Genomic DNA, 12,648 nt, shown 5'->3' with positions numbered 1-12,648 from the left:
CCTGCCTACGGATGGGGCTGCTGCAGGCGAGCGAAACGGCCCAGGGCCTTGAGCAGCGGCCACCGAGGGTGCCCTGTTTGGTGGCCGCCTCCAGACAGCCCTGGCAGGCACACGGATCCCTTCCATCTGTTGGGCTCTGCAAGGGTGCGATTTCTCGCTGGGTTTGCCCCACTTTTCCCAGGCAGACCTTTGAGATTTGGATGGGGCTGCCTCCCAGCCTTTTGGGACAATGGTCAGAAGTGGAGGGGTGAGGACGAGGAAGGCCTGGACTTCACGGAGCCTTTCTTAGGCCACAGGAGGGTCTAGCCCAGCAACCTCAGTGCTGTCCTAGGGCTAATTCTTGGCTTTGGAAACCGAAGCTGCTAACTTAATAAGGCCAAGTGCTTCAGTCTTGCTTGAAAAATTTGGCACTACAAAACATTAAGGAGTTAATGTGGCAAGTTTTGCTATTCACATTATTTTTTAAAAAATACAAAATACTAGCAATCAACACAACACTCTAGTGTTTCATGCTCATAAAAAGAGTTTTACTAAGAGTTAAAACAGGTTTTCACTACAAGGCATTTAAAATTTTTTAAACTCACTAGATAAGGTACTTATGCATAATCCATCATCGGGTTTATCTGAGTAACCGGATTGCAGGCAGGACCACTTAGCAGGTAACTGAAAAAGCAGCTTTGACTGATGGTTTATAATCACTGGTGATGGTGTGCCAGAGGGAAGGAACTCAGTTTGGTTTCTTAGGCTGACAACTAGATGGATACCAGTATTTCTGAACAAAAACTTCTGACCCCCTAATAATGGTGAGATGAATTTTTTCCAAGAGGGAATCACACACCCAGATGCATGCAGCCACAACACATCTACACTACAAACAAAAAGTACGACTGCAAGCCAAGACAACACCCGAACTGTATTTAATCAGAAATTGGCACATTGAAGATACTAGTTGCAAAGACTAGAAGAAATCCTGAGCATTTACTTGGAGAGCTGTCATGTACAGTCACGTCTTTACTAGATACTGCTAAATCAAAGCCAGCTTTTTTCTATCTATGTTATGATTGCTTTTATACTGCATTTTTGCCTCCTGATTGCCGAAGATAAGCCTAGTGACAAACAGCAGTAGTCCCCTTCCCTATGAGATCTGGAAAGCTTTAGGTTAAAAAAATATAATAAATCACCCTTAGGCAAACATTTGGTGGTTTTGAAAAGAACGTTACATTTCTATCTAGGTTTGAACTGGGCACAGCATGTATTTCTATGGAAAAGTGGTACTTCAGTGGCCCGGTCTGCCACATCAGCACGGGGACTCTCGTGGAACAGGTAGTTCAACTTGGTCCTATGAGCAGCATGTGTATCATGAGTCCTTCAAGAGGGGCAGAGCAAACTAGGCTTTTGATTTCCTGGGTACAGGACTGCATTTCACTCATGGATGTTACTCAAATAGTTGAGTGAAGAGGTCGGGTGATCTCTAGAAATGAAGAGGAACACAAACTCTTGCACTTTTTGTGCATAGTAAATTTGAAATCAGGTAAACTGCTTTAATCTTTTTCAGCACCTAGCACTGCAGGCTTGGTTTGCTGAGGCATCACGCTAACAAGAGGTAGTTCCATGAAGAACTGTGTGCAAATGTAATAATAACAAAAATTCGTAAATAATTTTCTGGACTGCTTAGCCACAGAAGATGTTTAGTGCTGTGTTGTTCAACCTCCTCTTGTCCTTGACAATAGGAACCATCTCTGTTATCAAACAAGCCAACAGTATTATATTCCACTTGCTTGTTAGATTTTTTTTTTAACTTCTTCTGACAGTTTTAGAAAGCTGACGCTCACTGCAGCAAGTATTATTGTGACAATTTTATCCCGTGGATTACTTAAATTTCATACAGCAGTTTGACAAGCAAATAGTATCCTTAAGTCATGGCCACTCCTAACCAGTAAGGACTGGATTTGGGGCAGCAACCTATACATGTGATCCTTCTGCCTGTCTCCTAAATGCATTATTTTCTGTGGGGTCAGGATGCCTTGTGGAATGAGAACTCAGCTTTCCATTCTTCTTTGTTTTGTGAATACTGAAGTAGCTTCATGACTTTAAAAAGAACTAATGCCACTAATCCTTCTGATTTGTTCATATGTAAGCCAGAATACCAGTGACCAAGGAGCCTGTGAAAGCAAACACTGAAGTCAGAGGCTTAAAACAGAAGTGACCCAATAAACCCGTTAGATTAAACTATCTCCTCTTAAAAATCACATTCTTATGCTCGATCTCATATCTCTCATGCAAAAATCATAGTGTTGCATATGATTAGGGCTACCCAGTCCTTTACAAGACACCTAGAACTTTTTTTTTCCAGCTTGCCAGCCCACAAATGTTTGACCTGAAATGTTTCAGAGTTGGGGGATACTTCAGGCTAAATTATTTTTAATTTTTTTTCAGAGTTTACTTGTTCTTCTTGCATAACATTTATGTCCTGCACCTTAGAGGAGTTATAGAGGACTATATGAAAATTTTATTTGTAAAAACTTTGTGATGGTTGGTAAAAACATGAAGTATGCAATGTTAAAAAGGAAAAGAAAAAAGAAAAAAAACGGGAAATTGTAGAGGAGTTATAGAGGACTGTATGAAAAAATTATTTGTAAAAAGGTTGTAATGATTGTTAAAAACATAAGGTATGAAATGTTTTTTAAAAAAAGAATTGTAGAATGAAGCCAGGTTAATTAGCATTGATAATATACAGCTGTGGGCTGGCTTCAGGGGTGGGGGATTGGCCGATGTAGATAAGGTGCAGCTGTGGCTGGTTCTGTTAAGTGGTTGAGAGCCAATGAAGAGAGAGCAGATGAGGGAGAAGCAGAGAGAGGAAGAGAGAGGGAGAAAGAAAAGAAAGAAAGAAAGAAAGAGAGAAAAAAAAAAAAAAACCAGCATGCTCTAGGTGAGGAGAAACCAGGGGAAGGCAGCAGAGGGACTGGCATGAAGAGTGTGCTGGTATGAGATGGTAAAAGACCTTGTTGCAGCTTGATAGTTTGGAGAGTGCTCCGACATGCACCCATGTAGTTGAGATGCCTTTTTTTAAAAAAAATTTTTTGGGGGGGTTAGAAAAATGGTTAAACGTTTGGCAAAAGGCTGCCTTGTGCCTATGAAATACCTTTTTCTGCTCCTCTGAAACACCCATTAAACGTTCCCAAGCCTTCAGGAAATCTAAGTTGCCATATGCTCTGTGGAAATTGTGAGCCGTAAACTCGCAAAGACCCCATCGATACTGAATATGCTTTGGCTCAGGGGACTGAGCAGAACCTTCCTGTAACTGCTCTTACTAGAGGCTGCTGACCACTGTTGTGCTCAGTTAAATTAGAGAAGGGAGGCTTTTGCTTTCGATCATAGCACTCAATCTGGTAATTTAAACAGTGTTAAGACCTTGAAGCCAGCTTGCAGAGTCTAGACACAGTCATACATCTAAATTAGCTATTGGGAATTGTCCCTTGCCCAAATTAACAGCCAAGTTTCAGTTCCCAGGCTCCAGCTGCTGCTAAGCTTAACTGTACACATGTAGCTTTAACAGCCCAGCAGTGTGGAGGAGAAAGCTGCCAGCCTGAATACAAGAGGGGTAGGAGGCCCAGGTTGGAAGAGTAATAAAGCAATTCTGGGATCAGGAGAGAAGGAGGAATTAAAGTACAAGGGATGCCAAGGGAATTCAGGGCTGGGAGTAAGAAGGGAACAACAAGGGGTTTGGGGAAGAGAGAAAGGAGGGATCCTGAAATTGTAAAAAAAAAAAGCAAGGAAAATCACTAGCAATTAAGCAGGATAGCATTTTCCATATTAGAGATATGCAAGAGGCAACGTGGGGGAAGTGATACTGCATGCAGACAACTGTCATGCACTGCATTCAACTATGCTAGTGGCAATTAAATTGAGACACCCAAATAGTGTTGAAAAACTGTTGACATAGAAAGAACTCCTTACAGTTTAATGCCACATTGTTCAAATGTCTTGTAAAGAGAGTTAAAAGGCGCTTACCATTCGCATCCAGGTTGGTATAAAGCCTTTGTATAGAGACATAAACCCTTCACCCTTTACAGTCTGAATCAAGCAGTCCATGGAAGACTTGTACAGCAGACCTCTAGCGATGTGCAAGGAGTATAAGTAGAGTTAGAATTACTAATATGCAATTTTTAAAAATCCCATCCTCCCAAAAAAACAATTGGCATCTGATCAATTTATACAAACAAGAGCTCTTTTGTAAGCTCACTGGAGTCTAATGAGAACTGAAATCTACCCCAGTAACTGAGTATGCTTAGGTGGCTGTCACAGCAATACCCCGCAGACATTTACTAAATCAGTAAAATTATCTTCAAAAAGATGAAAAGCAAATTAGAAACTCAGCACTTCACTCCCAGTGAAATCAGTGAGACTCAGGGTTTCAGTTTGCTACTGAAAAGTTGATCTCTGGAGTGCCCGTACCTTCCCTGCTTATCCCTCGGCTGGTTCATTATCCGTGTTTTGACCACATCAGCAGGAGTTCCCAGAACAGCTGCCACCAGGCCAGAACAGCAACTGTCAACAGCAACAGATACTTAAAGAAGAAACCAAAATTTATTGTGGCCATTTAAGCACCATGATTCCAGTTCTAATAACAAAGGCACATTAAAACAGTTACTATAAAATCATGAGTGATACCTCATAACATAAACTTGATTTGGGAGAAGGCTTGCTGGGATGCTCTTGCTCAGATGTTCTGAGGCAGGGATAAAGGACCCACAACAGGCAATTTATGATATTGCTTTATACAAAGCAGATTTCTGCATGATTTAAAGGAGTAAAAGAGGTGGTTCTGCAGGGGTGGTATCTCTCATCCTTACTGTCTGCTAAAATTAAAACTAGATTAGATAAAATAGTAGCAATTCTAGAAAAGTGGAAATGCCTGTGCTCTCACAGATGAGAGCAAAGGTGCTTAAATGCATCAGCAAGGCACTTCCAGGAAGGGCAGTTTTGTAGCAGTGGTTGCATCCTTTCCCTTGTGTCTTTTGTAAAATGATGTTCTCTCAGGAAAAAAAAAATAAAAAAGAAAAGATAAAGGTGCATTTCATCAGCAGTATCATGCCCAAAGAAAAGGGGCTTCTGCTGGCACAGAGAGGCAGATCAAGGCAGCGAGGCTGGAAATGCCTCACAGTGGAAAAGGAGTTATCAGGGAATACGACACCTGGCAACACTGTGAGTCACGCTGTTGTCTGAAAGTGACGTGTTCAGAAGCAAGAAGTGTTTCACTGTGTCATAAGTTGTCAGATCTGTAAAGAGGATAATTAGAAAAAACCAGTACTGTCAGAAATAAATGGGGTGTGTGGTGTTCACTACATAGGATGGAGGTGTGGCAAGACCTAAGTTCCCCGGGCAGCTCCTCCCATTGGCACAGCTAGCACTCTGCCCCCAGCTTCTGATGACGGTTGGGGCACCTAAGTCCCATCTTTGGACATGTGAGTACATGCTCCTTTCTACTACCATCTTCTCTGATTTACCCTACAAATGATAACATGGAGCCCAAATGGAAGATTCTTCAAAAGAAGACTGCACGTTATCATTGTGTATGGAGAGATGTACCTTAGCTAATAGGCATGCTATAGCCCCCTCCTCTATCAGCTTCTGCTGCAAACATCAGCCATCCAGCGATTCCATTACTGCTGCTTAGAAGGTGTAAGCTTACACCACCTCTCATTTTCTACCTTCCAAGACATTTGTTAGTCATGCTGTTAATGTAACACTGTGTTGAATGACCTAGATATTGGTAGCCATCGTGCCAAAGAAAACACAATGTCCAAAAGTGAAAATTGCCAAGACAATGCTATAGTATGTACCGAGCACAGAGTATTTATGGTGAGAACCTGTGGGCAGTGTCTTTCACTCCCAAAGACATCTCCCTCCTTACTTTACAAACAGAACCTCAAGAAGGAGAGCAAAGACCATCAACACACCCTAGCAGTTTTGGAGAGACAGAGGAAAGCTCTGTCTATATGTGGAAAGAGTGAGGGCTTCCTGGATCAGCTGAGCACTCCAGCAGCTGCTCTGCAGCTCCATCACACCTTGTTGTAGCATGGGACACTGACCCATGGACTCTCTCCCTAGCTCAACCTTGGACCTGTCTTACCACCATGGACCTGCTGGTGATTCTGAGCTCTGTCTGACCCTGGTGACCCTCACCAGCCCTGGCACTGGCTCAGCTTCATGGCTTGGCCTCAGACCTGCCTCATCACCACACACGTCCCTGAGGATCTGGATCTTAGTGAAACCTGGCTGCCTTCACTGGCTATACCCTGCTGGGGTGCAGGGGCAGGGCGGGGGGGCTGGGTTGCAGCTGGTGAGGTCCCTGCTCTGCTGGCCATGGGACCCCCTCAGCTTCCAGCTCACCATTTCTTAGGCTCTGGCACAAACTTATTTTTAAGCAACTTGATATCCACAGGACCCAAAACACCGGTGCACAAGGCAGAAGTCACCTGCAGCGCACTCCAAACAGGTACTCAGTGTAGATAATCAAGAGACTTAATACCAGGGGAGCAGGTGAACTCTTCTTAAAGCTTAGATGCGGCCTTAAGTGCTGCAGATCAAGTTCTTACAGGTACCTCCCATGTTCACCAGAGCAGCTCTCTGGACATTGGGCAGCCATCCAGCCCAAAGCCCCCGTATTCCTCCTTTAGACAGGATCTTCATAAATGCATGGTGCACTCCTCGAAACCTGAAATCAATATGCAACTAGTAGGTAGACAGCCCAGCTATGGAGAAATCTTTGCATATTTCAGCACTTTGCTGCACCAGGTCCTCACATAGGAATGGCAATTTATACCTGCGAGGATCTGGCCCTCTGGATTCATTGTTGGATCCATTTTCGGATCCATCTTTGACTTCCGTGCTGTGATATTTTACCAAACATACGAGCTGTCCTGCTAAGCAGCAATCTGGTCACTAGCAGACAACCCTTTGATCCCACAGCTGGGTTGCAATACTAAATTATGAGACACAAAACAATGCCAGCAGTTTTGGATGCAAAGAGCAGCGTGTCCAGGTATCTCCCGAAAGGTTCTCAAGGCCTGCTGTCTGCAGGTGACCCAGTCCTTCCCTGCACCCGTGTCCTGCACAAGCCGTTTCCCCCATCCTTCCTTCCAGCTTCCCTTCAGAAAGCATCCTTCCCTTCCTCCGGCAAAGCACTAGCGTGGACATGCTGCGCATGTAGGATGGGTGGGAGTTTTTGGTTTCTGGGACCAATACAACAGAATAAGGAAGGCGGCGAGTATAAATGGAATAAGGAGGAAGTCTCGAATTTTCCACCCTCTCCAGTGCCCAGAGCCATTGCATGCCTCCCAGGTACTGCTTTTCCCCCAAAAAGGGCACAGAGCAGCTGGGGACAGGAAGTGGCAGAAAACAGAGACAACCACATCCTGGACCAAAGAGTAATCATTAACAGGGAAAAAATGCCAGCTTCAAGAGGAACCAACCGTAACGGCTTTCCTTCCAACTTCCTTTTCCCCTCCATCTGCATCTGCACCTTCACCAGATCAGTTGGGCTGGCGAAAAACTGTCCGATGGCACCTGCAGACATGCCTCCAACTACAGCTTTCCTGCCAAACAGGGAAAAAAGACATGCTACAGAAAACACTGGAAGTCTTCACAAATCCCAGTGCTCGAGCTGAAGGGTTCAGCAGCACAACCTAGGTGAAACAAGTGTAAATAGTTATTACTTATACTAAATGGCCAGTGTTAGGGTAATAATTGTGGCAACTGCAGGTAGTTAAGAGGGTCAGAAATACTTCTGTCAATTTTAAGAATGGGTTAAAACTTAGCGGAGTGGGAAAAATCATATTATAGGTCACCAAGATGCTCTGCTTCCTCTTCGGGTTACATTATACTCTTTGCTTAAGGTTTGAAGGCAGGATGGCAAGGTATACAAGTAAGAGATGGTGCTTCATATATTGTAATAACTGAATGCCAATCTGAAGTTCTAAACTGCTTGCTGATATATAAAACTTTTCTTTCTCTCCCGTTGCTACTAGTTAAGTTGTGTTAATTTTCTGCTTCTACTTATTTTAGTAGAACTAGAAATTTCAGTATTATCCACAGGTCCCCCTTCCCATAGCACCAGGCATGACAAGTATTTTGTATTATATTTTATAAAACCTAGCCTAAAAATGGTTACATTTTCAACCCAAGATCTGGCTTTGGAGTAAGATACTTGATTGTATGTGATAATGTGTGTGATTATAAAAGTACATGACTGGCATTTTAACAATAAGGATTTGACAATTAGAAATTACAATTTTTTTGCAAAACTTCTATAAAAATCTGCTCATTCCCCACAGGTGAAGGGGTAATTCTGTGACTGTATGTCACTTGCATTGTCAAAAAAAGGACTGAGTGAGATTTAACTGTTGCTGAATTAAACTTGCAAAACATTGACTTTGGTTTTGCTTTTTATAGGGATCATTTGTCTCCTTAGGAAGGATGTACAGATTCAACTTAGGCTGACATCTGTCATGCACACATGAATAAAAGAGTGTTTTTTTCCTTCATGATCTGCCTCTTCAGTAGCCAGGAACTTCCCATCTCTTGGGCTAAGATACACCACCAGCACTGGCAAACCTTCCTATTGCCCTTGCTTGTAATCCAGTGGCATAGTCATTTCTTACCCAGGCAGTACAACAAGCAGCAAAACAGCAGAGCATCACCATACTGCTGCTGCGCGACACCTACCAGGTTCCATCCCTTCAGCAGCTGAAAATCGGAGATTTCAGATTTCAGATCCCCTCGCTTCTTTTCTGCACAGCTCCAGGCGATATTTGAGATATCCTTCATACCTTTGGGAATGTATCTTCACCCCGTGTGAAGCTAAACAAGCTCTCGGGTGACCTGGGAGCTGAGCAGGGCGCAAGCTGCAAGTCCAGCTTGGCTCACCTGGACCTCTGGTTTGCATTACCCCAGCAGCTGTAGGATTTGTCACGGTTACTCACACTGGTGTCAGGTTTGTGCAGTCGCTCACGGCTTCTCCAGCAGCTGTCACACGCAGCTGTACAGTGAGCCACAACTCACCTACACTGCCCAGCATCCCCTGACCCACACGGAAATCAAAGAGCTGCCACTACAGCACAGACCCGGAGTCACAGCTCGGGACAGCTGCTACTGTCGATGTGGTTTATCATGTTTCTCCATCTCTTTAGCAGAGTATCCTTAGTAATCATGGTCCTAGTTAAGCCTCTGATAAACTTATTTCAATATATTTTAGTCCTGCTCCCAGCTGAATGAAGAGACACTGCCCTGGAACTAAAACCAGAGAGTCTGTATCAGTGCTTGAACCTCTACTTTATATTTAACCTCTTTAGGATAGGCGAGCCATGAAGAAAAGGCAGCTTTTAGGGCTGCAGGATTCCTACGCTAAGGACAATCTCCAAACAGGCAAAAGCATAAATACTCAGCGTTACCAGAAAGGAAAGCTTTCATCCTCAGCCCTGCCAAGCACGGAGTCACGGAGATGTTCATACGCAACCATCCGAATGCCAGAGTACACTGCGGAAAACAAAAGCAGGAGACGGTTCTTGCATCTGCCATTTCTGGAGTTCACACTGTGATAGAGAGACCAAGAGATTGGTTGTAAAACTCTCCAGAGCTCGCCTGGGTCAGCTGGTCACTGCTCTCATATCCATGATCAAAGTAGGGAAAGCAAGGGGGCTGCCTGGTAGCAATGCTAGAGCCAGAACTTTTTAGCATGAGAGCATCTCTCTGGATGAGCCGCACATCTGCCAGGAGGCAGTATGGCTTGTGCTGGCACACTAAGGAGATGTGACTGCATTGCTTCCCTCCAGCTGATGCCAAGCACAAAACCTCCCACAAGTGCTTTTGAGGTTTGTTGCTGTCACCCTATTTCCAAATAAAACACAGAAAGCTGTTACTTGTGGACAAACTGCTAATGCATTTCCTCATCCTAGCGCTTGCAACCTTATCTTTTTTTCCCAGCCCATCCCCACTTCCCTCAGATAAAATATATTTATTGTTCTGAGGACTGAGTGCCTGCTTGCACTGAAGACTTCCCTGCAAAGACAACAGGGAAATTGTATTTTGTTTTCCCAGAAGCCAGAATAAGGCTGTGAAGGAATGGGCGAGAGAGGGAAGAGATGATACTGAGCCAGAATCCCATATATTTCGAAGCGGGATTGCAGGGTAGGCTGAAGAAGTCCTTACAGATGTATTTAAAGTACAAGAAGATATGGCAAGTTCACTCCAAAAGGCTGTTGGCCACAGAAGGCCAGACCCAAACTTGTCCCATCATAAGCAGATAATCACCTATGTGGCGGTAGACGGCTGGTGTGGCTCCTTGCCAGAGCTTTTGTAAGCCCTCTTCTTGCACAATGCCAGCTGCAGTGCGCAGCATGCCGCGGTAAGGGGCTGCCTGGCTGGTGGCAGCTCCATTGCGATGAACAGCAGCTTCACCTTGGACCTGCAGTCGAGTTTTTGTGAGATCCAGGGGAAATGTCACTGAAGAGAAAGAGAAGGGGGAAAACATGAATACGAGTGCAGCGGTGGGGAGCCCTACCATGCTGGTAACATCTACACCACAGTCCTCCCTGCCAGGCAGCCAAGGGGGCTGTGCAAGTGCCAGCAGGCAGCAGGGATCATACCCAACTGCAGGTGCAGGCAATTCATGGAGAACAGGAGATTCGTGTCCAAGTCTGTTAAAAGTGACCAAAATACATTCCCATCAAACACCAAGTCTTTTTCTCTTATTTCTTTTTGCAGATTTGTCATGCAATACACGTACTTTGCAAGAGACTCGGGATTAAAAATCCTGTTCCAATCCAATCCTCCCCCTGAATAAAAATCAGTCAAATCTCTTATTGAGCATGTGGCCTCTCCAATTCTGCCAAGCATAGTGGCAGCACACTTTACAGTCAGAAGCAACCCCACAGCGGCCATCGTAATGCAGACACACATGCAGGTGAGCATCTGTCCTACGAACCACCCTAAAACATGCTGCTTTTCTGATGCAGACACTAAAATCATGTTTAGCCTGTTATTTCTTTGAAATAACTGGTGGCCAGGGAAGGTGGTCCAGCTAGATCTCGGCTTCCCAGGGCTGCTTCTGAAACAGTACAAGTATGTATTTGCTGCCCTTAATTTCATTTCCAGGCCACTGGGTGATGGACTTTCCCAGCCTGTCTCAGGCAGTGAGTGCCCAGGAGTCTTGGTTGTGTTTTGTTCGATACCTCTGTAACACCATGTGCTACAGGGTCCTTCCAGGGCAGGACTGAGAGGTGTTAGGGGAATGCAGACACTGCTCAAAGCCTCAGCAGACCTACAGTCTATTTGTACATTAAGTTTGGTATTCGTGTTTAAAGATTAGCAAAGATTGAGAAGTTACAAATCATTAGAGCAGGGCAACCGATCTGCCTGCAAGAGCTTGTAGAAGTTATATAGAATATGCTGAGAAATATTCCAAATAAGTTACTGATCACAAAGTAGTGCTACGCAGATGCCAGGCTGCTGCTTTCCTGCATTCCAGCAAGCAGTTTACTATACTCCATTTTTACAGATATCTCCACTGTAACCAGCAACATCAGCTTCTATTTTTCTTTGATTAACCTGCATTAACTATGAAAAGCAAATTCCTGAAGAAGTCAGCCCCTTGCTGCTAACTTAGGAAACAGATCACCCTGCCTCTTTACTCTTCTTCCAGAAACCCAGCAAGCACAAATCTTCAATTAGTTACAACTGCTCTGTGTTAAGGACTGCAGCCCTTTGGTCTCGGAGGCAAAGATTTTGAGCTGAAAAAGCCCTACCTCCAGCCACAGTCAGGTGGCTTAACACACTCACAAGGCTTCAATTACTGTCGGCGCAGAGTGGAACGAATTTGCTGGAGCAGAGAAGCCGGAGTGAACACCGAGGAATGAGGCATCCAGGGCCTGAAGTGCCCCCTGCCCCCCATAAGTCAATTTTGACCCCCTTCCCTCTCAGAAAATCACGGTGAGTTGTACCTAGTTCTGCCACAGCTGCTGCACAGGCTGACAGAGCCAATTTGCTGGCTCGGGGCCATCTCTCTGCAAGAGGTAAGCTCTTCTCTTCTGCAGGTGACATCTAGCCTCTAACCTGAAACACGGCTAACCGGCCACCCTGCGAGGGTCTGGAGAAAAAGCAGCCCTTGACTCAGTTCTGTGCTGGGTCCTTGAGGAGACAGATTACTGAAGGTGACGTTTCTCCAGCGCCAGCACCACGAACCGTAGCAGCCCCAGTGCCTCCTGCAGAGCTGCCAGGTCCTTGTGCAGGGACGCCAGCGACTCCTGCGCAACAGGCTCCTGGGAAAAGACTTTTTGCCAGGAAACCAGCAGTGCAGGTACAGCCACACGCACAAATTTTCCCATTATCTACATTTTTTTAAAAAAAATAAATCATTAATCAGACCTCAAGAATATGAGCAGGCGTGTGGCGTGCTGTCATTGAGAGCAGTGCCTCGGGAGCCCCAGCCTGCATCCCTGTGTCAAACAGCTGCACACACATCCCATACAGATGGATTGATACAGGTCTGGGTTAAGGAAAGCTGTGTTAGCAACACCTGCAAGCACAGCTGGAGTGTGAGTGCTGGAGTGCTTGTAGCAATCCCTGTCTCCTGGGGATTAGGCGCAGCAG

General features: G+C 44.9%; 1 protein-coding gene and 1 long non-coding RNA gene across 4 annotated transcripts; one reads left to right on the top strand and one right to left on the bottom strand.

Annotated features, from left to right (window-relative positions):
* Positions 1-505: 505 nt before the first annotated feature.
* SLC25A27 (solute carrier family 25 member 27) lies at positions 506-12,099 on the bottom strand. Of its 3 annotated transcripts, none has more exons than XM_055714079.1 (9): positions 12,000-12,099; positions 10,312-10,503; positions 9,453-9,537; positions 7,476-7,598; positions 6,600-6,718; positions 5,195-5,279; positions 4,456-4,548; positions 4,012-4,114; positions 506-2,162 (listed from the first exon to the last, which is right to left on the bottom strand). In XM_055714079.1, the coding sequence occupies exons 1-9, from the start codon at positions 12,097-12,099 to the stop codon at positions 2,091-2,093; spliced, it is 972 nt and encodes a 323-aa protein (XP_055570054.1). In that variant the 3' UTR covers positions 506-2,090. The 3 variants fall into 3 exon arrangements, 2 of the variants coding, with proteins under 2 accessions (XP_055570054.1, XP_055570055.1); XM_055714080.1 differs by having other exon boundaries at positions 6,606-6,718; XR_008732803.1 differs by lacking the exon at positions 506-2,162 and having other exon boundaries at positions 4,060-4,114; positions 4,456-4,567; positions 6,606-6,718.
* LOC114016483 (uncharacterized) lies at positions 11,811-12,394 on the top strand. The gene is made up of 2 exons (XR_003560932.2): positions 11,811-11,988; positions 12,093-12,394. It is a non-coding gene; the product is annotated as an uncharacterized LOC114016483 (long non-coding RNA).
* The last annotated feature ends 254 nt before the right edge of the window (positions 12,395-12,648 follow it).

This window comes from Falco cherrug, chromosome 6, assembly GCF_023634085.1.
Source record: "Falco cherrug isolate bFalChe1 chromosome 6, bFalChe1.pri, whole genome shotgun sequence".
NCBI classification, from domain to species: Eukaryota; Metazoa; Chordata; class Aves; order Falconiformes; family Falconidae; genus Falco; species Falco cherrug.
The sequence above is the reverse complement of the archived record's forward strand: the minus strand, read 5'-3'. Positions and strand labels throughout refer to the sequence as shown.

Bases quoted from the DNA above. Each gene is read 5' to 3' on its own strand.
- SLC25A27 (XM_055714079.1), bottom strand. From the start codon at position 12,099: ATGTCACCTGCAGAAGAGAAGAGCTTACCTCTTGCAGAGAGATGGCCC. The intron at 4,549-5,194 runs GTGTCGTATTCC...TGCTGTTGACAG, and splicing joins GTGACTCACAGTGTTGCCAG to TTGCTGTTCTGGCCTGGTGG. The intron at 4,115-4,455 runs GTACGGGCACTC...GCACATCGCTAG, and splicing joins CCGAGGGATAAGCAGGGAAG to AGGTCTGCTGTACAAGTCTT.